General features: G+C 41.7%; 1 protein-coding gene across 1 annotated transcript in view; it reads right to left on the bottom strand.

Moving 5' to 3' along the window:
• rbms3 (RNA binding motif, single stranded interacting protein) overlaps positions 1-25,879 on the bottom strand; it is a 306,064-nt gene that overhangs the window by 147,093 nt on the left and 133,092 nt on the right. Inside the window, exons 5-6 of the mRNA XM_020640216.3 lie at positions 22,501-22,559; positions 3,372-3,463 (exon numbers count right to left, since the gene is read on the bottom strand). Of these exons, the coding sequence (XP_020495872.1) occupies positions 3,372-3,463; positions 22,501-22,559 (151 nt within the window). The remainder of the gene's footprint in view (positions 1-3,371; positions 3,464-22,500; positions 22,560-25,879) is intronic.

The raw sequence follows: 25,879 nt of genomic DNA, 5'->3' as shown, positions 1-25,879 counted from the left end.
ATGGAGTCCACTGAGTGAAGAGGTAAATGTGTTAACTCACGCACACATACACACACATTCATGTCAAGTGGATTCATAATTTGTTCCAAAAAATGTGTTGTCTGCTAACCTATAATAGATATTTGCTAGCCAGGTTTTTATATGCATGCATGCTTATCCATACAATATATTAATTTATAATACTTAACACTAACAGCTTTCATATCTGACCTCTTAACTGTTCATTTTAGTCTCTGCACACAAGTACATGTGGCTGATAATGTTTGAAGAGCAAAGTTAGTCATTTTTGGCCAAAAGTTGTTTATATTCAACCAGCATTGTTGAAACACTTACGTCAACACACATTTTGGATGTAATGTCAATTTCGTCAATGCTGCTTTCATGGCTTATCTCTATGGATAGAATTAGAGCAGGTGTGATTAGCCTAGCTTAGCATAAGTATTGGAAATAGAGGGAAACAGCTTTACAACATTTGTCCAAAAGTTATCATAACAGCTTCTAATAAAAGTTTTTCTCTACTTTATACCTGATTAACTAACTCTTTGTAACAAGGTAATGAAGTCTATTTTCCAAATTCTCAAAAATACAATTGCAATGCAGGGTGAAACAGAATTACTAATTCAAAGTTTTTAAAATCGATGTTTTGATTGTCACAAAACAGTCCAACAGATTTATACTTTAAAATCACAAAAAGGGAGTATGGCTGTGTTAATGTTCCTGAAAATAATAACATAATAAGTGTGTAAAATCGTATGTGCACAAGCTGGGCACTTGCAAACATGTTCACTGTCAAGTTCAAGCAAAAACCTACTCACACACACGCACGCACGCACGCACGCACGCACGCACACACACACACACACACACACACACACACACACACACACACACACACACACACACACACACACACACACACACACACACACACACACACACACACACACACACACACACACACACACACACACACACACACACACACACACACACACCACACACCACACCTATGCTAAGTGCTCTTATCTGTGACTTGTGTAGAGGTGAGTGACAGGCAGGGAGGCACAGGGGGGAAGTGTCCTTTAGGTGTCTTAATTATGGCTCCTCTCCTCCCTCTTGCTGTCACCATCCCCCGGGGAGGGCAAAACAAAAGGAAGGCAATGTTTCATCTCTGCTGCCTTGGTATTTCAAATTCCAAGGAGAGTAAGAGGAGAGCGACGGCAGGCTGTTACACTGGAGGAATAAGACGAAACCAAGTGACGCTTTCCTCTCTCTCTGCTCTGCAGCTGTGTTTAAAATAAGGCCCCATAATACAAGCGTTTTAATGGCGTCAAGGCAGGAAAAAGGCGCAACTTGATTACTGTGACGGTTTTATTTAATGAGCTCAAAGCCTCTGGCTCTGACTTGCTATTCCTTTATTACTTTGTTGTGGGGAGATATATGTGACAGAAGGGAGCGGAGGGAGTGGGAGAATGAGGCGGAATGCTCTTATTGTGGCATTACCAATCGTCTTCTTGATTTACACCTTCTTGAATGTGCACCTGGGTTTTTCATCCTGCCACGGCAGGGGAATGCTGTTCTGCCATGACAGAGACACCTCGGCAGGTAGACAGACACAAAGACAGCCTGCTGTTCATTATTGATTGGAATAAATTGCACCTATTGGATGTTTTGCGGGGCGACACGAGGTGGGTGTGAATGCGAATGTGTTTCCCAATATGTGAATATATGTGAGTACAGAAGAACCAGGGTTAACCACAGGACGAGGAGCTGATGGAGTGATAGTCTTGACACTTGCTAAAGAGACGTTAAAGAGACGTAGAGGGAGTCTATAAAAGCAAACTGCTCCTTTATGTCCCTCACTAGTGTGATAAAAAGAACACAGCACCCAATAATACTGGCCTTTCCATTTTATGAATAGAGCATGGAGTTGCTAAAAAACAAGCTACTTTACATAAATGCTAATGGGAAATGATTTTGTGATTGTGCCCCCTTCTTACAAACACACATACATGGAAAAAAAAACATTCTTAAAAAGGTCAGCTCTTTGTTTTAAGGGACAAGACCTCGCTGATGATAATATTGACTGAGTAAAGGGGAGCGATGCAAAGTGTGGTCTTATAAGGAGAAAGGCAAAGAGCACGGCTTCTTATCTGTATTCTGAGTGCCCGGCCTCTTATAAATATTGGAAGAAGGACACCAGCGGGGGAGAGGAAAGGGCCAAATGGCGCATTTGAGAAATGGCACACCTGAGCACCGCACGGAATATCATCTCCTCCCGTCAGATCTCATCCCATTTGATCAAAATAATTGCCGCCTTCATCGTTGTCATCAATTCTGTCATCTTCAGCGGCGCCATCGCCATTCTCCATCTCATCATTTGGCTTCGGGGGTGGGGGGGATTTTGGATTAGATCAAATGCGGACCATCTTGTCTGAGAAAATCACTCATGGTGTATCGTCATAGTAATCACCATATTCATTGCTTTAATGCTACTGACATTTTGTTCACCTATTTAGATATTCTGACACCTGCAAATCATTGGCTGGTTCAAAAATAGCCTCGTCGATCACAGACATCCTAGAGGCCCTGCTGTGCATTAGATTATGATGATTCCCTGTGCAGTCAGCAAGGGAATCAAACATTGGGAACAAAAAACAATAACCCTAACCCTAACCCAGTATGAACCTCGCTACCTTGGACTGAGGCTAAACAGACAGTCACAATCTTTAAATACAAGATTCTAAGGGTAACAGTTAAATAATAACATTCCCCCTCAAAGTCATACATCTCAGTTTGTACTTCTCACACAGCTCGTCTCATCTGCTTCCACTTTAGCAGCCTAATAATCCTGCACAACAGGACAAGCGGTCAGTCAAACATCAATTACAAACAGGACCAGTTGACATGGAATAATACAAATCACACACATGTATTCTCATACACAACTTCATCCACATAACCACTTGAAACAAACCACCCGCACATGTTTCAGCAAAGTCTTGATACTGGATTTCACGAGGCAACAGCTCTGACCTGTCACTTAGTGCCAGGGACATAAAACAGACCTGCATGCACCACAGTGGCCTTTAACTTGTCATACGATACACAAACGCAGTTACAAGCCCACATTTAAGAGTTGTCTTACACTGGGGAAGATGTTTTTCATTCAACAGCAAAGCTCTGTGGAAAATGACTTTCTATAAAAGTGTGTTTATGGACAAAACCAGTTGGCATGTGGGAAACTTTCAGATCCACTCAAACCTATTAAGTGTGTTAAGTGCACAATATCAAATCCCTGGAGGGAGCTGAAAGTGCAACAACTGCTAATAAGAACGCACGAGGAGGAGGTGTTTTGGAAAAGTTCTTACCTTGGCCATTTGGGCCTGCACCCCGGTGGCTTTGAGAGACGACACAGCCTTCTGTGCTGCAGCTGGGCTGTCAAAATCCACAAAGCCATAGCCTGGAGAGAGAACAAAAGAGAGGGGGGAAGACAAAAAAAATCAAGCTTCAGTTCTGTAGAAATTAAGGCAGATGACTAACAAGGAGACTGACAGGCTCTTGGTAATTGTAGCAGTAATAGGTCGGTAACATGACTACAGAGGCTGCCAGTTCTCATATCTGGTGAGCACTACATTGTTTGATAATTAGCGACATTGACGTTCATAGGGGGATGCTATGCATCTTAATTAGCAGCATGGATGAGCGATTTAGTAATAACAAACCCCGGCACCCTGCCCACCTCCACCTCCACCTCTGACTCCACAGACAGATGCAAACACACACACACACACACACACACACACACACACACACACACACACACACACACACACACACACACACACACACACACACACACACACACACACACACACACACACACACACACACACACACACACACACACACACACACACACACACACACACACAAACCCGATAGCATGCAAATCAAAAATAAAGGCCATCAGTGTTGAAGAGAAATTCTTCTTTGCTGCATAGTTTAATGAGACTCCAATGCATTAATTTCACCCAGTAGAATAATTCATGGAATGGTAATTTTCTAATTGAAAGTCCATGATTAAAGGAGTAGCGCACACACACACACACACACACACACACACACACAGTCTTTTTCAGCCTTTTGATTTTCAGAGACTGTGAAGTTGGCTGGCCCACATCGCATTCCTCAACACCCGGCATATTATCACATCCCCATTTCACAGCCTCCATAATCCTCTCCACGGTAACAAATCTCTCAAAGGTTGACAGCATACCAGTGATGCTGACATTTCTCTCTCTCTCTCTTAAAATACAGCTCTTTTCCATGCATATAAACACTTAAATATATTTCTCACAAATCCAGCCTTTCTGTCCATCTTTCATGTCTTCCGCTGCCCCACTCTGCCTCTTACACGATCTTTCAGAGTCTTTCTCCCTCCTTCAGATTTTCCCCGACATTAACAGCCACCAGCCCCCATCTGGAAATTCATCACAGCGAGGGAAGCGGTGGGGAATGAATTCTGTGGCTGTGATTTATGAGTTATTGTGATCCCGACGTTCGGCGGGATGTATCGGAGACGGGGGTCACGTCTGTGTTAATTAAAATTTGGTGGCAGATTAAAAGCAGTCAATGGCGCCCTCTGATCCGCTGTTTCAGAAGGAAAGTGTAATTAGAAAAGGATAATGGGTGTGAGGCAGGGAGAGACTTGCGGCCGAGGTTACCCCGTCATGTAGTAACTCAGATGTGAGCGCACACATAATACTTTATTTTCTCATGTGCAGTTTCCCTCCAACAAACGCCTCACTATGGAGATGTAAGCGTGGCTGAGGTGGTTAGGGGGAGGAGGAGGGTGTTAGGGTCATTTCCCTGCCTGATGGAGGTAAAGGAGTGTGGAGTAATGTGAAAATCATAACCTGTGGCGGAGGAGAATTGGAGTGTGATTGATTAATGGCCGGCTGCTGGAGTGCGGCTGGGAGAGATCGGGCCCTAATTGTAGAAATATGAAGAGCCAGAGTGAGCGATTCAAATACCTGTGACTGTCCGTCAAACTGAACTCTCTCTTCAAAAAGTAGATATTATCAAGTGTATTTTTTTAAACAGGAAGCAAGGAGATAGCGCATTCACCAACTTGGCCTATTTGGTCAGTAAAAGACCAAAAAGAGATGAAGAGAAAAAAATGACAATGTGTGATGAATACTGCGATAACAATATGAAGAACAATAAACTAAACAAAACTGCATATTGGCTATAACTCAAAGATGTAAAGATATATATGCTATTATTCATGTATCCCATGTTAGCTGTGTTTGCAACCTATCCCTCCTGATTACAAAATAATCAAAAAAAGCATTTTTTAGCTGATAGCTAGCTTGATGTTTAGCTTTATAAGACTGAATCAACGTGGGGTGAAAGCATGCCATTACACCCAGCCTCCATCTGAAAGGTAAAACATATTCATGCTTACTGAAAGAAACTTTTTTTTTTTCATTTATTGTGATGAATTCAGGCTTGTGTGACGTGTTAATTGTACATGCTAAAATCACAATATGAAATTGTGATCCATTGCACAGCCCTTGAAGAGAGTCCTTTCCACTCAAATACAAAAAAACAAAACACACTTTTTCTCTTCGCTTCAGTCGTATCTAGCCATGCTCATAGTTTAAATATTCTCTAGCCAGGAATGATGATCTTTTTCCAACACTATTCCCTCCTTCCAAATATAATAGAGGTGGATTTTGGCAGTTAAGGAAGTGAAACATGTGTATTTTCACAGTCTCCCTGTTACAGCAGATATTCCAAACACCCCGTTGTGCACAGGTTTCATGGAACTACAGATGGGTGACAGACAAACAACACAATGTGTCTTTGTCAGGCCAACAATCACATCTCCAACAAGCCTTGGCATAGACTGTTAAGTGGTATGCACACACGTCCTCGAAGATATGTCCTCGTTTGGTGTTTTTCATGATTTAATATTCAATGTTTATAAAGTAAAACCAGTAACTAACATTTCACTTGCAGGTTCTCAAGGAAAGCTTTGATAAATTGTTGCTTTTTTCTCCTGGGTCTTTTTGTGTTCTTAAATATTGTAAAGCTGGCAAAAATACACACCAACCCAGGGATGTCCTTAAGCCATTACATCACAGCATCATTTCCCCTCTGCGTAAGTAAACAAATGTCATGCCTACAAGTCACACTTCTTCACTGTGGGACAGCTCTAAGATGCTAACTCACGTCAGATAGTTAACAAACAAACAAAACAATGCCAGGCTTGTATAGGAGCAGCGAGGAGGTCAAGTCCTCATCGACACCACTCACAAAAATAAAGACCTTTCCTAACCTGTGAGTCAGTGCATGACCAAGGGGGGCTCTCAGAAATCCACTGAGCACTGTCGCGCCAACACACACACAAAACTGGACAAACACCGCTGAACTAAACCAGTTGTTGAACTAGAGTTAAGACCCCCTCGTTTAGGCGATCTCAGCTCGCTTGTGTTGTTCCACATCACAGTGGGATTGCTGTATTCATATATGACCTGAGCTACAACTCCTGTTTAGGAAGAACCTTTCCAAACGATCCAGGTGTAAGAGTATCCTTAATGAAATCAATGATAAATAATTTGGTTTTCATTTTTGTAAAATTCCTAAATTCCTTCAAAACCACTTACTTAAATTATTCATCTTGATGAAAAAAACGAGTGTGGCTTCTATTCTCAGGAGCTGTTCTGATGCTGACGGCTGTTGAGCACAGTGATGTCTGAATGAAGGCTGTAGTTGATGTACTCTCACTTATACTGGGGCTTCTCAGTAACATATCTCTCTTTATTGGTTGACAGTGCATGCCAGCATGTCATTCACTTTTGGACTCTGGATTAAATTGTTGAAGAAATACCATTTTACTTGTTTCTCCATTTATTTTTTATTTGTTTTCAGGGTTCTATGTTCATCATGGCTCTGAACATATAGAGTAACAGGGATACTGTTTATTGAAAGAGACATTGCTGTTGAATTTTTTGTTTGTACTACATTTTTATTGGTGTGAGCACCACAAAGAGATGGATGTCTCTGTGTAAACATGACCAAGAAAAACAAAACTAGGTTACACACCACCAGAGGGAAGTGTTTGTGTGATTTATGGGAAAGAACCCTTTAAACAGTAAAATAAAATAAAAACATATTGTTCTTTGGATTTGAGAATATATTAACAGCACATTAAGAGAACCACAGAATGTTGCTGAGGCTCTCTAGGCGATGGCAGATTATCTTTAATAATCATAGGATCCCTAATGTGGACACTTGGACCCACACAATATAATATTCTGCCGACTACCACCTGGAGTGCACTTATCAAACTTTCAGCAGGATGAGGATTTTAGAGAATGCTGACCTATATTCATGTGGCTCTAAATGGAGGAAGAAGTGAGAGGAAGGAGGAGAGAGAGTGCTCTAAAGAGAGGCAGAGTGAGGACGGGGGTTATTTGGGGTCAGCTGACTGCACTGAAGAAGACTGAACTGACACTCAGCAAGCTGCCTGCAGTAATAAATCCAGTTTGCTCCTCGCCTGTGCTGTTATTGTGGATGATATGAGTGTAATGACTCTCTAATATGGGATGTTTGATTTGTAGCAACAGGGTGAAAATCTTAAAGGCAGGTTCAGTTGGGAAAAAGAGAATAATAATTGAAAGACAGATACGTCTAGCTTGTGCTTCTATCAGGCAAGATGATTGTGGAGCTGAAGGAACAGTCAGAGTCTTTGTATGAATGTGTGAACTCTGCTTTAGTACTTAATTACTTTCAGTATGAAACTTACTGCTCCAGCTGTATAGTGAAGGAATCCTAGGTCGACACATTTCATTTCTATAAGCTGCTCATAAAAGGGACATTTACAAAAACAATAAAGCAGCTTCGCTACATGCGTTCCTATTTTTATCATCATTTTGAAAAGAAAATTGAAGCATACTTGGATATATTTGTTGGAGCAGCATCAAAGCTTCATGCCTTTAGGCAGCAGCTGACTGACATGAAAGGTCCAGCGTTGGTGTGTATTCAGGGATAATGCACAGTGAGTGTGTTGTAATGTAGAAGAGAAACACTGACAGGGTGACGCACAGATGTGTTATCTCTTCCTCAAGGGGTTTATTGTCAGTCAAACAACTTACCTACCGTACTTTATATCACTTATTACACAGCTTTTAAAAAAAAAAAAGTAATTCAATGCACAAACTTGACCTGAAATATATCACCCATCTGTAATAATCACCCTTTTATACCAGCTAGGATTGACCCACGATTTGCATCTTTGTCACCCACTTATACATTAATGATGTTTTTGCCAGTTTCGACCAATTACGTTCTGCATTCCATTTAAATGGCTCAGACTTCTTTCGATATTTTCAGCTCCGTGATTTTGCTAGGACCCACTCACCGGCATTTCCTCATGTTCCAAACCCCAGTGTCATTGATTTGGCACTCAAGGCAAGAATCTTGCCCAAAGGTCAGGTTTCCTTCCTTTATGACCTCCTGTTTACAACTGACGAGTCCACGGTAAAAAAGATCAAGGCTGATTGGGAAAGCGAATTACAAACCAACCTTTCTGAGGATTTCTGGGAAAAGGCGCTTGGGGCTGTTAATTCTTCTTCTAGCTGCGCTAGGCTGTCTCTTATCCAGTTTAGAGTGCTCCACAGACTTCATTACAGCAAATATAAACTCTCCAGAATATTTCCGGATACAATTGATGAAACTTGTGGTGGATGCTCTCAGGCTCCTTGCAACCTGACTCACATGTTTTGGTCCTGTTCTAAATTAGTTAATTATTGGCAGTCCTTCTTTAAGTCCATCTCTGACATTTTAGGTATAAACATCAATCCATCCCCACATATAACTATTTTCAGTAGGTCTCTTTAATTGCCCACAGGAAAATCCTTCTCTTATGGAAATCTTCACAACCTCCCTCCTTCAAAGCATGGCTGCACGATGTCTTATTTCTCCTTAAGTTGGAGAAAATTAAATTCTATTTTCTATATTTTGAGAAACTCTCACCTGACGAGGTATTGCAGTAGTACACCTTCGCCTGCTGATTGATACTGATCCTGTCCTCTCATGCCTGTATTTTATTTATTTTCTCTGTGAAGTTTTCCAATCTTGCACTTTTATTCTTGTCTTTAAACTAAGAGGTCTATTTGTTGGTCTGGGAGGGTTGTTTACAGGGTGAAGGGATATTGGGTTTTTGAATGTTTCTGAGGGAAAAAAAAAAATGTTGACTGTATCCCAATTGCACTGTATGTTTTGAACTTGCTTTAATAAAAATATGTTGATAAAAAAAAAAAACACAGCCCATACCATGTTCCCTTTAGTGCTTACTTCATGTGTCTTCTGCTGATCCTTGCCTCTGTAATTTTAGCCCATGTTTCAATCAATTACTCCATCCTAAACAGGCTTAAGTCAAATTAACACGACTCCTTTCTGCAGATTTAAACCAACAGAGACAGTGATCAGAACTATATCCGTACAGTCAGTTATTTATAGCAGCTGTCTGCTTTACAGAAATAACACATCTTAGAGTGCCATAATTAATAAATCAGAATGGAGCACTCAACAAAGCTGTTAATGAAATACAGACTTTGTCCACATTCTCTATCAGTGAGGACCTTTTATGTTGATGATTTTAACTTGTCTTTGATCCTGTTGAATCAGGAGATGAGTCCTTAAACTATCGTAGGCTTAAAACCATCAGAACTTGAAGTAAGAATGTTTCTTTATTATGTCCATATTAGAAGGGTTTTCCATGTTTTCAGTGTTATCTGTGTTACCTTTCTGATGAACCTGCCACATCTTCATCTTTGTGGTCAGACCCCGACACGTTTAGTTCATTAAAAAGCTCTTCAGTTGTTATGTTTCTGTTTGACTCCTTGTCTTGGCATATTCACTTCTTTTACCTGTGTTTAAGATGTGCCACTTTTTCTTGTTTGGGATTGAGTGAGCAGTATTATTTCAAGATTAGCAACAGATCATGAGTAACCACGACCACTTAGCTAGCCGCCATGACCAGAAGTCAAGAATGTTTCTTTTACTCAAAAAAACTGTCTATTCCTATTCATTCTATAATTCACAGCGTTGATCTAAGTGCTACACACTATCTTTGAGTATGTGAATGTTTCAAAGTGCATATACAGATCCTAGATAAGTCAATGAGCAGAAGAAAAAAAGATGATTAAGTAGTGAAGAAGCGTCAGGGTCAGGAGACGTTACGCTAAATTTAAAACATCACAGCTCACACACTTCAACAACACACACACACACTTACACACAGATGCATGAAGGTACCGCTTTAAGAAAGTGAAGCCGAGTACAGTGCGTGCTTTATTGCTGCAGGTACTCTTGTGTTACTATCTCGAGTGGGAGGCAGAGGGCAAGGTGCAGCTTTGAAGCCTCTGCAACAACACAAACGTCCGATCAATAGCTGTCACTTAAAAGCAGCTCAAAGTGACCGACTACATGCACAGTTGCTGATAAAGCTGTGCAGCTGCAACACGAAAAATGCACACACCGAGTGGCTCAAGTGCAAGTATACAATACACACACAGAAAGACATGTAAGTACACACTTCATGTAAAGAGACAAAGGCTGTCTTTCTGAGAGAAAATAAAGAGAACATGAGCTGCTGTATCATATTTCCTGGTCTGTCTCGAACTGGGAGCCTTTCAAGATAAAAGCACAGTCTTCAATCAGGTATTTCAGGATGGTGCAATGCTACCACTGCTCTTACTTTACCGTAGCCCCAGAGTTTCTGCTCCTTGTGTGAATGTGTCTGTGTGCATTAGGGCAGCCCTCCTCCCCTACCCCCCCTTGGGAAGTCTACAACTACACTAGATGGCACCTCGGGTTAGCTTCACACAAAAGTCTTCAGTGAAGAGTGGAGATAAGGGACTCATTACATTGTGTGTATCGACATATCAATCATCCATGCATCATTCATGCACCGTCAAATTATGCTAATCCTAATTACTTCTGGGAACATTACCATTCTTTATCTGCTAATAGTGGGGATTGTTTGGGGTTTCCTACCCCACTATATCCACCACCAATTTCCCCAATATTTCCATTTTTCACATTCTCATATTCAATGCTAATGATCCCATTTTGCAGCGCACACAATGGAATAATAATGCCCTAAGTATGAATAATGAATCAACTACAAGTCACAGAGCATTACAATGGTGTATGGGGCAAACAGTGTAATTGTTTACATCCTTGTGAGTCATCAAGAAGAGTTCTGAAGCTGATGTTGCACATGTGTGATTTATCAGTGTGGTTGCACGCATGTTAATAATTCGTACTTTGCATGTTTAAAAGTGATTATGGTTAATAGAGGAGATAGATGGGCCACTCCATGGACAAATATGCATAGCACTGCCTGTAATATGATTCTTATGATTCATGGTACAGCAGTATTACAGCTTTATGTTCCATCCTGCATTGTGTGCATCTTGTTGACCTAGCTCTGAGTACCATTAGCAGATTAACAAGTATACGTGTGTGTGTGTGTGTGTGTGTGTGTGTGTGTGTGTGTGTGTGTGTGTGTAGAAATACCACTATTAGGAATTCTATTTTATGGGAAAGAACTGCAGAATTACCATGTAGTGATGAAAAATAGCTGAATAATTTTAGAATGGAATAGCTGTGTCATTTATCAAGAAAAAAGACACATATTTGATGGTTGACTTGGTGAGTTCTGCACTAAATTAATAGAAAAAAACATCAGATCCAATGAGCAAACATTTGAAACTTAATTGAATTGAATCAATATTTGTCTCTGTGAATGACTATTAATTTGATTATTTTTTTATTCTGCCTATCAATCAATGATTTTGTCAGCTTTTTTGTTGGCTCTGCAATATCTTCCACCATCACACTAACACTGGAGCCCCCCAGGGATGTGTACTTACTCGCTTCCACTTTATACCAACGACTGCACCAGCCCTCAACAGTCACCACACACTTCAGATACTTGGATGACACAGCCATAGTTGCACTTAACAATGAAACTGTTGAAATGGTAAACTCCGCTAAATATCTTGGACTCACCCTGGACAAAAAACTCAGCTATGATCAACACACCACCGACACTCGTAAACGCTGCCAGCAAAGACTTTCGGCCATACAAAAACTGAGAGCCTTGTCGGTCTCACCTCCTATTTCGTTTGCATAAAAGCATCATCCAACCCATCCTCCTCTACTGCTCAGCCTGTTTCTTCAATATGCTCAATGTTACGAACAAAAATAAACTCACCCCCGTATCACAAATATTACTTTGAAAATCATAGGCCTACCTACCCAAAACATCTCACAACTCAACTACTGAGCCCTGACTCACAGAGCCCAGGACCCCTCTCACCCACTCAATCCACTCTTTCTTTTTCAACCATCGGGTCGGAGATACAGAACCCTGACCTGGAAGAGGGCACATTTCAAAAAGAGCTTTGTCCCCTCAGCGATTGAGGCCCTAAACATGCTTCCACGCTGACTGGCCCTTTCTTTGTGATGTGTATTCTACCTGCTGTTAAAGGTTTTCTTCATCTATACCAACTGTGCAAAGCGGTGAGAACAAATTTCCCCCCGGAGGACAATAAAGTATTGTCGTCAGCACTAGACAACTTTGATTTTTTTCAATTTTTTAAATCCCTGTAAACCATAATGTTGTTGGACGGTTGATGTGCAACACAAAGATTTGCAGCAGTCACTTAGGTATTGGATGGTGTCATGAGTATATTTATTTCTTCTTTTAATTAGCTTTTCTCTTCATTGGAAATTCAGATTAATAGACCACATAAATTATTGATAGTTTCAAGGAGACTACTAATCTGCCTTTGAGAAATTACACATCTCTTAAGACATGTCCTTTAAGAATAGAGAATGAAAAGAATCTTCTGAAACACTTTATAACTTGTGCATTTAAATATGTCTTGGTCCAATTTTGGTACTCAACAAGCCCCTCTGTGCCCTGTAGGGAGGGTAGGTGGTGGTTTAGGGAGGCTGTGGTGAGCTGTGCAAACACTGAGGGGAGAACATGGGCTTTTAAATAGCGACATGGCATCCATGACTATAACTGTGGCCAAGTTGAGACCGCCTTGGTCCGTCTCCAAACCCAGAGGAGAGCATCCTCGCTGGAACTGCATTCCTCCATCCTCCTCCATTTATCCTGCACCAACCAGCAGCTGATGGATGATAAATTCTGTGGTAACCCTCTGCAAAACCATGTGGGGGGATGAGTGTGCATGATTGCATGTTTCTGTGCTTATGTGTTTGTTGCATGGGTGGGTACAAAATGCTTGCGTGTGACCTCCAGCTTTCTCGTTTGCATATGTGCCTTAGTGAGTAAACAGGGGAGGAACACAAATCGGCCATTCAATAGAAGGATCCCACAGAGAAACATCTGCAATTCATTTTCATTTTAATGTTGTGGAATTAAACTGTTAGCTTTAGGCAACAGACTTCTGACCACATCCATGTTGTCAGAGCGTTACCACCAGAGAGAAGTGACAAGTCATACAGCAACACTTCTCCAAATATACTACATCCCTGTCTCATCTTGGATCCTATAAAAATCAACAAGCATGCTTCCTTCTGCAAACACCGCATTCCCACATAATGTTTCTACTCAAAGATGAGGTAAAATCAGCAAAATGTGCAACCACAAACTTATGCAAAATCTTTCATGCATGCACAGACTGCAGCTCTTGGTACTTTTCAAAAGAAAGGTCCCTCATTTTCTCATCCTGTGTCTCCATACTGCCTGTCCTATGCTTGAAGACAGTACCTATCTGATGCCAAATAACTCTCACAGAAGGTTCTTCCATATGAGACACAAGAAAAAAGATAGCAGTACAGGCAATTAACTTATCAACCCTGCAACATGGATTTATAGCTAAGGCATTTGTCTCGGGCTGAAGCAGCCAGCCTATTGGCCGTATTGTATTTCTTGTCATTTTCTCTCGCAGGTGGAGGAGTGTCCTTGTCAGAGAGCTGCAGTCGGGATCTGCAGAGGGCAACGTGCCAGGGCTCAGGGCCAATGGGGCCACTGGCAGCTCATTGTGCAGAAGACAAACTGAACAGGAGGCTGAAAAAACAAATTCCTCATCCAATATCTGTGCAAGTGTTATAGATGAGTTCTGCACAACAGCACTGCAGCAACTGAATAGATGCATATAGCTGCAAAAAACAATTTGGAACTGTTCTGCATTCATGCAAACCCTGATGCTAGCAACAGATTTCCCCTGTTCCTTCTTTACAGAGAAACTACTTTGTGGCTGCAAATGCACTGTATAATGTACCATAGTAACATATGCAAATATATGTCATATTACCATTTAAACAGCTCAATATTAAAGTATTTTAACATATGGCTTCCCCCTCTATCTCAGCATTTTTTTCTTGTTCATTTTACCCCTCATCATTTTTCTTCTTTTTCCTCTCCTAATGAATTCATATGTATTCACACTCATTAGCTCTAATGCTGCACCATATGGCTTTCCACTACATTTTCCGCTCTAAATTCAGCATGACGGTCGAGAGACTATTTGAAATATCTATGTCTTTTAGAAGAGAGTGCTTGAATTATGTCGCAGTCCAAACTGTGGTGCTTAAAAAACTGTATAAAGAAATATGTAGACAGGTTTTGGAGGAAGTAGCTTCTAGCTTACATTAGAGTTCTTTAGAGATACGGGATTATCTTTACAGACCTGAACAGTGATTTAAATAAGGTATTAAGACATTTAAAGAAGATCTACTCATTGCTGGCAGTGAAAATGTATTTTTTAGAAATGTAAATGGAATCACTCAGCTAGCTGGTGGCTCCATCAGCTTGCTTGCTTAATAGCACAAGCCTGATGTGTTTGCTGCAACATGTGAAGAGCACTCCAGAAATGTTTGAGTCCTGAAGGGTGTTAATTACTTGTCAAGAGGTTGTTAAAATGAGACCTGTGGTAAAACAACTGAGTGGCTACCAACACCAGTATCTCAAAGTACACACAGACACACATACACACTTATACACTTATACACCAAAGCACTTAGGCAAAGGTAGCCGTGTAAATGCCAGCGTGCACATACAGGCACACATGTTAACATATGGTATATTCATGGTAGTACAAGTGCGGCAGCAGTTTCACACTCTCTCACACTCAGGTTAGAATGTCAAACAACCTTGAATAGCTGCTCATTATGGTTTCCTGTTAATGTGAAAATGCCAAAAGCTGTATAAGCACATCTCTACACAACGAGCAGGTGCAAGTCCCTTGTTCACACGTCTACTCCGCTTCCCCCTATAGAGAATCTTAAAATACTTGCCCTTCTAATAATACCTGGAGATTACGTACTTTGGTATTCATGCTGGGTACCATCTTGTGCGCAAAAATGTTTTACCCGTTTGAGCTGCAGTTTGTAATATGCAATGTAATCACGTCAGGTATTACGCCCGACAGCACGCCAGCGAGATGAAACGATTGGTTAAATATTTGAACAAGGTGCGATCGATGGAGATCAAGCATCCTCAGAAGATGAAAATTTCCAGGTAGAGAGAAACTAAAAGCTAAAATATGGACGGAGACAAAGTGTCCTCCTCCCTGAACAACTACAAAGTCCATTTCTGTTAGCCATTCAAGAGGAACGGCCTCGTCGCCCCCGGCTAGCCTTCTTCCACTTCTTTTTCATTGCAGTTATGATTTATGCCTTCTTTAACTAATCAAGGGGATGATCATTAGTCAAACGGTGTGCGAGAGGGCCAGGGCCTTGGCAGGTCACTGCAAGGCTATATCTCGCTCTGTGGTAACCCCTGCCATCCTCGGGTTAGGTCCAGGATAAGAGATGACTCTGGGTCTGCCCCCTCACCTTCCACCAGTGCCCTCAGAGGCATTAGTCAACAAACAGGACAAGCCAGCAAACTCTGGGAGGTGTTGTGAAATGGACTGAGCCACAGAGTTGAGAAGAAAGCCACAGTAATGACAAAAAAAAATCTGCGACAGAGAGACTGCTCTATGTTGAAATGTATTTCATATTTTACACTCTTTGGATCCCATAAACAGGAAGTGAAGATTAACACTAAAAAAATGAGCAAATTCCCCAAATTTGCTATGGATCAGTGTGAAAAAACACTCCAGGGAAACCTCTGTTTATTTTGATCCTTGATTCCGTGGCTCCTAACCTCAGTACGACCTCCACACAATGATTACACACACACACACACACACACACACACACACACACACACACACACACACACACACACACACACACACACACACACACACACACACACACACACACACACACACACACACACACACACACACACACACACACACACACACACACACACACACACACAGTCCATGACCAAACTGCATGCAAAAACAGAACAGGAAGTGAAGGAGTACAAAAGGTCAGAGCTCGAGGAATGCAGCTCTGATGGCCTGGCTGCTTCTATTTATGACAAACTTGGCCAATCAGACGCTTCTTCTATGAACAGCCAACTGGAGGGCATGCATGGGAGGGGGTCGAGGGCAAGAAGAGAGATTTTTGTGTGAGTATGCAATTTGGGGTTCTAACAAAGGCTTCGGATGTCATCCAGTGAGGGCGTGCATGCTGAACTGTCGGAATCAATGTGATTATCCCTCAGCTATTGCTAATTAGAGTCATTAATACGCAATGCAAGCAGGAAATAACCCTCCCTCTCTCTCTCTCCTTCGGCCAATCTCCCTTCTTTCTGGAACGGCTTTGAGGTAACAGAGGCATTTGGAAAAGGTCCGCTGTTGGCCGCTCTTCAGTCGAGATTCTCATCTGCACATAATTCACTTTCAAAGGGCAGAGGGGGCGGCAGAGAGAATCCTTAATTGCGCCGGCACTATGTACAACATAGACAAATGTTTATATCTCAGCCCACTAATGAGAAACCAATATCCAATGCAAAAAGCACTCTCTGCCTTTGTCGCCCCCCCCTCCTTCCATACCCCCAAATACACAGACACACATGCGCATGACAATGAGAAACAGGCCTTTTTGGAGAGCTTCACTTCATTTATCAATAGCCCTTATGCTCCGAGTCATGCAATACTCCACTCAGGCTCTGATGAAGCAGTAAATCTGCTTTTATAGAATGTAACATTGCCTATATTTCTCCATTAGGCTGATCCTGTGGTAGGGGAAAGGGATGCTTCAGATTGTAATGGTCAAGCCCGAGACAGGCTTTTAAACTGCATTGCATGGAGGCTGCATACAGTATGCTGTTAAAATTGATTTAGTATTCAACAGCAGGAGGGTGGAGCGTGCACAAGTGGAAGCCCGGAATACCCAGATATTTTGCAAAAACAAAAATGATAAGTTTGTGTTTTTCAAACTGGCAATGAGCTAATAAGATGCTTTAATCTTTGTAACTTTAAACATGATTCAATCTTTGGGGACATAACAAGAAGTAAGAATGTTTCACATCGAGTCACCCACGTAATAGACTAAAGGCGACAGTAATTCTTTCAAGATGTGACTTCATGTCATGCCCTTGTGAGTTTTTAGTGTTCTCATGCAAAAATGGATGGCAACTTCCAGGGCAAAGAAATGAACAACAACAAACTGCCGAACACACAGGCCACAGGAGACTATCTCCTCATCTCATCAATCTCCCACAATTCAGTGCGGTGGTCCGTCGCGGCACAGCGCCAGTCAGTCCGGTGAATCTCAGGCGCAGCCTTATCTCCCAGCGGCGGAGGAGGAAGCGGAGGTCCTTTAAACGGGCTGAGGTCATTTCCTCTGCCTGCAGGCTCTGGCAGGGAAAATAAAATGTCTCCATTCGGTCAGCCCTGCTTTATTTCAAATGCCGCCGCCGCCTCCTTTTAAGAGGCCCTTGTGGGCAGGGGATGGCAAATGAGCGGTTTCAGGGTTTTCCTTTTCTCTCTCCCCGTCTGCCATCCTCAATACCCCCGCTCCATCTGTGATGCAAACCCCCAAATCTCTGCTGTATTTCTACAGTAAATGTGAAAGTGCACAGACAGATGTATAGATATAGAGTACGCAAGGGAGGAAAAAAAAACACAAAGAGGGAAGGAGTGGAGAGCAAGAGAGATGAAGAGCTGAATGCCTCCTCTTACCCACAGCGCTTGACAGCCCTAAAGCCCTTTCACAACTTCCCGTTCCCAGTTTCCTCTGAGCCGGGCTACATCCAAAACATGTGTGTGTGTGTGTGTGTGTGTGTGTGTGTGTGTGTGTGTGTGTGTGTGTGTGTGTGTGTATTTATCAGCATGCACAGTTGATGTGCTTCTGTTGTGACCCCGGCTTGTGTGTGTGTGTGTGTGTGTGTGTGTGTGTGTGTGTGTGTGTGTGTGTCATAGAGTAAGGTAGGGAGAGGGAGTGAGTCAGTGCTGGGAAGATAGAGAGGCTCATTGAAAGGCCTGTGTGGTGCAGGGGAGCAGCCAGAAACAGGCAGGCAGGCACACATGCTGGGATGTTAGAGAGAGGATTGATAGATCTGTTGCACGGCCACTGCTGCTGCTGCAAGAGCTGCACGCACCTCGGGCAGATGGATGGCGAGTGCGTGCGGGGGTTCGATTAGTCTTTGTGTGTGCGTACCCTTTGTGTTTGAGTGCGTGGGAGAGGTGTATTACATGGTCTTAGTGTGTAGTTGTTGTGATGTTCTATTTCAAACAGGAGGCTCTATAGCACCTGCACAGACTTGTCTATGGACGGCAGACTCTTCAACATATAGATGGATGGTATCTCGGAGAACAATGCGCTTTTGTGATTCTGCGTGGGCTCCATACCTGTGCTGGTTTATGTTTGTATATGCACAGTAAAATACGCGTCTCCATAACACCTGACCTGTAATACAGGAAGCATCATCACTGTTTTTCTGCCTTTCTTCCACAACAGACAGCCCCCCACTCCTACGCGCAACCATTCCATCTCAAACAGCATCAGCTTTCCATCTTCTATCATCTCTCTCACTCACCGTCATCCTGTTTTTAAAAACATTTATTGACACAAGGAATAAAACATGCATGCTGATGAAAGGCTTCTTCAACCTTTAACACCTGCATATTAACTTTAAGTGGGATTCTACATCTTATATAAGTGGATGAAAAACACTCCTTTTCATCTCTTCAGTACTGCTCTGGTTTGTTCACTCAAGTAAAGAAGCTGTCGTGGCATCTTACATGCAAACCTTCATGATGACACAAGTATATAGAGAGGCTGAAAGTCCAGGTGATCTTGTAGAACCTGCACCATGCTTAACCCTTTACATGCTGAAATAAAGACATAAAACAACATTTTTGAACTTTTTAAAATCTATAAAAATTAAAATCCTGGTTCTACTAGTGAGTTGCTTCAATAACAACTAATAGATAGAAACCCCAAAAAAGCTCAAGTTTGTGCTCTGTAAAAATCAATCTGGGTATAACTATATACTGTAAATATTCTTTAGATGGTTCCTTTCTGCAATGTCTCAGTTTCATTTCAATTTCAATATTATCTGACTACAATGTGACACATCACAAACTTACAGTTTCTACTTTCTATTCATTAGCTCTGGAATTGAAAGCTTATCATATGCCAAAAAACTGCACAGCAGATTATAATACAATAAGACAGGATTTTATAACTTTGAAAAGTTGCTGCAGAGCCCCCCCCCCCCCCCCCGCCCCCCAGTTAACTGAAGAGAGGAGCCTCTAGGAATATGTACTTAAAGGAAATGATTGACAAATGAAACACCCTGCAAATGATCATTGATGATTAATGATCATATTGCGTTGTGGAAAAGGGGAGCTTACATCTAAATTAATGCAATCTTTATGACAGCATACATAAGGGTTGTGTTGCTACATGCACTAGCAGAATGAGCACAGTCTTAAAGTGGCCATAATATAGGGTGTAATATGTAAAAAAACTTTTAGAAGTGTTTTAAAATGCAAACATCTTCACCCTCTCATTTTTTTTGTCTAGAAATATAATCATATTGTGCTCATCAGTTATGCTCCTCTTGTTACAGGATACATTTCAACAACACAGAATAAGACCATAGTTAAAAAAACAAAAGTGGAAGAAGAGATGTCATGACCTAAAACAGGGATGGGAATTGCAGGGAAATGATACGACATGACACAATATGACACGCAACAATGGTCCGAGATAGCGATCAATTCTCGATAGTGATATATTGCGGGACAAAAATATTGATTCATTGTCAAATCGTATTAAGAGAATACAAAAAGCTAAAGAGCAGGATTAATGTGTTTATTCACTGCGTGATGGGAATAGTTTCACCCCTTATCTCACTTCATCCTTCGTTTCACCACTGACATTATCTCGCTGTCTTCTTCTTCTTCTAATCGACTTCAATCAACTTCTTCTTTGACCAATTAAGTTCTGTTTGCATTACAAAATATATTTAATAAGCACCACCATGAGGAGCCATGAAGTAGTGGTGAAGTTAGCCAAATTGGCTAAAATAATTTTTTGAATTGAATAATATGTATATATTTTTGCAACAGCAATTTCCTTCATGATGATGATGTATTCGCTTTTTTCCAACACCTGATATATAAAGTCAAACTAGACTAAAAGAAAAGGCACTCAGAGTGAGAGATGTTGCCCTTTTTGTTTTAACTCGTACTATCTCTCTCTCAGAGATGACTGCTCCTGACCTCGTCTCTATCCCATTTTTCTCACGTTGTTTTGTCAGGGGTGGAGCGGGAGGAGAGGGGCAGCTTGCTCGCCGTGTGATGGTGGCACGTGGTGATAAGCTGCCGCTCTGACATTTAAACAAGTGTCAGGGTCAGGGGGGTCAGATGACTGGAAACAATGCATGACTGGATCAGGGTGATGTGCCGATTCCACTTTGTTACAAGGAGCGCAGACGCACCGCAGCACATCAGGATTTCAATGCGAGAAAACTTTCCTGCTTTATGCTGAGATTCCTGCTCACCTTTCAGGAGATGGTGAGATATTCATGGAAGATATGTGCCGTTTTAGCAGCTGGAACACAGTTTTTGTGGACGTTCTCTTCTCCTAAACTTGACTTTCAAACTGTAAAGACATATTATTTATATTATTATTTTCCCTTCAAGGTTACTCAGCACTTCTCTTCACACGTTTTCTTCCTCTGTGTCCACTCCCCCCCCCCCTCTCTCTCTCTGCCTGGGTGCAGAGCAGGACCATCTTTTCCACTTATAAACTACGTCTGCTTATATTTGCTTCTTGGCATCACCGCAGCGCAGCATTCCAGGAGGATGACTTATGGGAAACATTGTCTCCCACATAACTCGGTGCTTGGCTGAGCTAGTTTTTGTGTGTGCCGTGCATAACTCAGGTCAGCTGGACACACAGAGAAATAACCTGTAAAAGAGCACACTATTTATTTTCCTCACAGAAAATCAGAGAGGTTCTTTTTTTCTCTTCTTCTGCTGGTTTGAATCTGCCTTAACTCCCTCCACTCTGTTTGCCTCCTATTTAATCCAGCCTCTGCTGTGTCCTGTGACCTGCAGATACATCCTCTCTTACTAACATGCCTCCAGTCTTGTCTTTAATAACCTGCAGGACTCAGGGAAAAAAAGGGCCCTGTCAAGCTAATCAGCCCCCTTTTCTAAGGCACAGCTTTCTTTCCTGAACATTTTGACCCAGAGCATGCCTAGAAGGATAAACTGAGGTGGAGTGGAGGTGTGGAGCAGGGTTAAGAAGGCAGCTTCACCTTGAAAGGCCACACTTCAGAGCCCGGGAAACCACAAAAAGCAATTAAAAGTATTGATGGAACTTCAATAGCTCTTAAACAGTCCTGCCAGACACCTCGGGGCAAGTAGCACACGCTAATCTTTTTTTTTTTCTCCTCATCCCTCTTCGCACTGTTCTCTCTCTCTCTCTCTCTCTCTCTCTCTCTCTCTCTCTCTCCCTCGTTCATTCTTCATTCTCTGAAGATTGTCTCTATCATTATGAACTGATTGCAATGTGAACGAACAGAAAAGCATGTGAAATGCATTTACAGCCATGTCAAGCAGGTGAAGTGAAAACAGACTCCAAGAAGGTGACAGTAAAAAACAATTCCAGTTTATCTAATCCTTACTAGCTTGTTAGCCCGCTAATTGGGCTGCTATGCATGTATGCTCAAGCCTGGAAATGTGTGTAGGAATTTCAAATGAGACACTGATGTCATCTCTGCATGTGCGCATCATTTAGACACAAATGGACCTCTCACTGAAACACACTTTTTTTTTCCATATGGGGAAAAAATAGCAAAGTGAAGAGCAGACAGGGAGGGGCTGAGATGGTGGCTGTGTGCCTGCTTACTCTGACTTCCTCTGAAGCAGGGTAGAACCAGCCAAGAACAGGTTGTTTACCCAGAACCTTCCAGCGGTATTAGGGCAGAGAGTCCCTAAATCACTTATTTACGAGGCAGGGTTTCCAGGCTGATGTCTAAATGTAGGCAGACTGGGTACATGAGACAGAAAAAGAACGACTCACCTTTGCACTGGTTGGTGTTTTTATCCAGTATGGCCTTGGTTGACACTATTTTCCCATACCTGCAAAGACAAAAACAAAATGTTTTAACTCAGAACGACCTACATAACCTTTTGAAGGCTTGGGGGCGATATACTAAGATAAGTCATCTCATGGTTGGCGTTGATGCCGTACTTTCCATTCTCACTGCCACTGAGTTAAAAATAAGCAATTTGCAAAGTAGCCTAAATGTCAAAATACATTGGAAAGAGAAATCGGTTGAGGTTAATAACATTATGTTTATGGCTGACTTCAAATGAATGTGAAGCCCTTTGACATTTGAGGGAGTCAATGGACATTTTTTAAATGGTCCAAAAGCAAAGCAGTGATCCATCCTGAGAGTTAGTGTACTCATGTACAGTAGAACATTATTTTAACTTGTGATTCATTCTTCTTGAACAGCATGGATTAAATGCCCGGTCTCTCACCACAGTGATGATTCAATAACAAAAGCCATTTATTCTACTACATACTTTTTGGGTTTCAGAAAAGAACACTTTATAACTCTGACTCCTTTTGCAATTCCCCGTTTATTTAACGTTTATAAAACCAGGAGAAAACTCATTGAGATTTGAAATCTTTTCCAAGAGAGGACTATAGTCAAAGAAAGAAAGACAGGCAGCAGCAGCAGGCTCCTTAAAACAATGAGCAGCCAAACATAAGTCAAAACACATGAATTAAATATATTTAAAAGGTGTCAAATAAAAAGTATAACAGCAAATATTTGACAAAAACCCATCACAATTACAAATCCAATCCAATGAGACAAGCTCTCTTCCAATACATATCAGCTCATGAATAGAAATGAATCAACATTATTATTAACTTATTAAAACTTAGGTCTGGACTCTTTATTAGTACAATTTGGTTTTTGTATTTCTCTCTGTGTTAAAATAATCATTTCATTTTGTTTTGTTGAATCATCTGTATAGGTCATTTTGTATACCTGCTGTGATATATTATAAGTGGAAGAGTTCTTTAACGTGGATGTTTGTAACTACAGAAGCTTCATTGACCTTCATTTAGCCTTCCTTAAGAGGAGCTACAAATGTGTGATTGGTGCGTTCTTTCCTCAGGCTATTTCTTGCATGAATGAATATATGATAGCAGTACTGCCTGGATGTATAATATTTTTCCTGATGAAGGCTTGAGGCTGTGTTGTATACAAAAAGAGCAAAATTGATCTGTGTGTGTTAACAGGGATTTTTGTTTTTGCTTGTTTATTAATATAACTTTAAGCATTGTAATGACCAGCTCTGTAAAACACAACTCAAAGACTCCACCATAAAGAAAGGTTATTTAGCTCCACAACCCAGAGTATTGAATGCACAGTAGGTTGTTGTGAATGTTTTTGATATCGATAGACTGACCTCACTGACTGACTGACATTCAGTTATTCTATGTGCTGGTCTCAGCTCAAACTGCAGCATGCTGCATGCTGGGTGAAAAGCACTGCGAGGACAGAATGTGCATGTGCCAGTCCGCAAGTTTACCCTGCATATGTTTGTATGCATGAGTGTGTGTGTGTGTGTGTGTGTGTGCGGCCACAACCTTGCTAAAGTGAGAACAATTCCCTGAGTGTTGAGCGCACATCACAATGAGCGAGCAGACGAAAGACAGCTATGCTCTGTGTGTTTGGTACACACACACACACACACACACACACACACACACACACACACACACACACACACACACACACACACACACACACACACACACACACACACACACACACACACACACACACACACACACACACACACACACACACACACTGTGTAGGGAAGAAGCAGTGGTGCATCCCGGCCCATATTTCACCAGCGGGGGATAATTGTGCCATTTCTCAACGAGTGGCGGAGACTCTATTTACTGCATGCTGCGGTGGGGTGGGTGGTGGATATGAACTGATGAGCTTCGAGAGGAAAACTACCAGCTCACACACACACACACACACACACACACACACACACACACACACACACACACACACACACACACACACACACACACAAGAATACAGATAATACACGAGTACACACACACTGACACACAGATATAAACATGCAGACAGACAGCGTTTACCAATCGGTGGAGTGTCTCTGTTCTGCTGATAAATTGGCGTTTTTAGCTAAAGGGATCCATAATCTGCTGCAACAGAATGTGACTGAAGTGCAATATTTGATCACGCTGAGACACTCTCAACATAAGTACACATGAGGAAGAGCACAGAGCAGAAGAGTGGGGGTTAGATATGAGAACATGCTGAGCTGGGTTAGCAACTGCTGTCGGCCCGTTTGTTTCAGGAATAAACTAGAGCGGTAACTTAGGCCGGAAACGATCATATGACAGTCAGGCTGGAACGTCATCTCACACTGTAAGAGTAAAGCATCGATGAAGTTTCCTTTGAGAAATACCACAAATGGGAGTTGAGGTCAGATCTTGTTGTACTCATATACATGGCTAAAATACAAACAACGTTGAAAACCCTCTCACAAACACTCAACATCACTAATGAGCACAAGCTAACTAGCTAAACAGTGGGCTTACACATATTCCCTGACAGCTGGAGGTCCTCAGCTATTTCCTGCCTATGTTTCTCTCATTCATATGTTTCTTGCTAGGAAAGAGAAGACACAGCAAACAGGAATGCATGCTGTTGCCATGGTGATTTTAGATGCTGTCTTGACAGTTTGCGCAGGAAAAAAAAAACAGGACTCAAGTCAGGGAATCGGCTCGTGGCTCAGCTCTCAGTATGCGAGTGCAGGCAACCGACGCTCATAATTACAAAGATGCCAGAAATGTGTAAGTCTGGTTGAGAGCAGGAGATCGGGAAGTGATCAGTGATTGGGCTGAAATTTGGTCCACTTTCACAATCAGTCATGTGACTCAAAAATGGAGCCAAAATCAGCCTTAAATCGCACAATGTATCCCAAGGCTTTAATCTGAATTTATATAATCTATAATTGATAAAAATAATGACTAGAAAATTAAACTCCTATTTAAAAAGAGACAAATGTTACAATGAAAATTGCAATCAAGATTTAGATAAGACATTTTGAAGCTCAGTTCACAGTATTGATTTTTAAAGGAAGCCTTTTCAAGTCACTGAGCTAACTGGTATGTTTACTCCTGTATGCTTACCTCTCTGTTTATTTGCACACAGGTGTCATTGGAGCTTCAGTTCTTAAGTGGAATATTTTGTGTGCTATCAGTTTGGGAAGCAGTTAAAAAGCTCAGTGCTGTTGGCACATATTAGGGGAAAGTTCTCATTAAAACTTAGTTTGGACTCTGGGGAAGCAGGAGACAGTAGCTTCCCAATGCCAACTCATCACTGCTCCCC

This window comes from Labrus bergylta, chromosome 19, assembly GCF_963930695.1.
Source record: "Labrus bergylta chromosome 19, fLabBer1.1, whole genome shotgun sequence".
NCBI lineage: Eukaryota > Metazoa > Chordata > Actinopteri > Labriformes > Labridae > Labrus > Labrus bergylta.
This window is presented reverse-complemented; position numbering and strand designations above follow the sequence as displayed.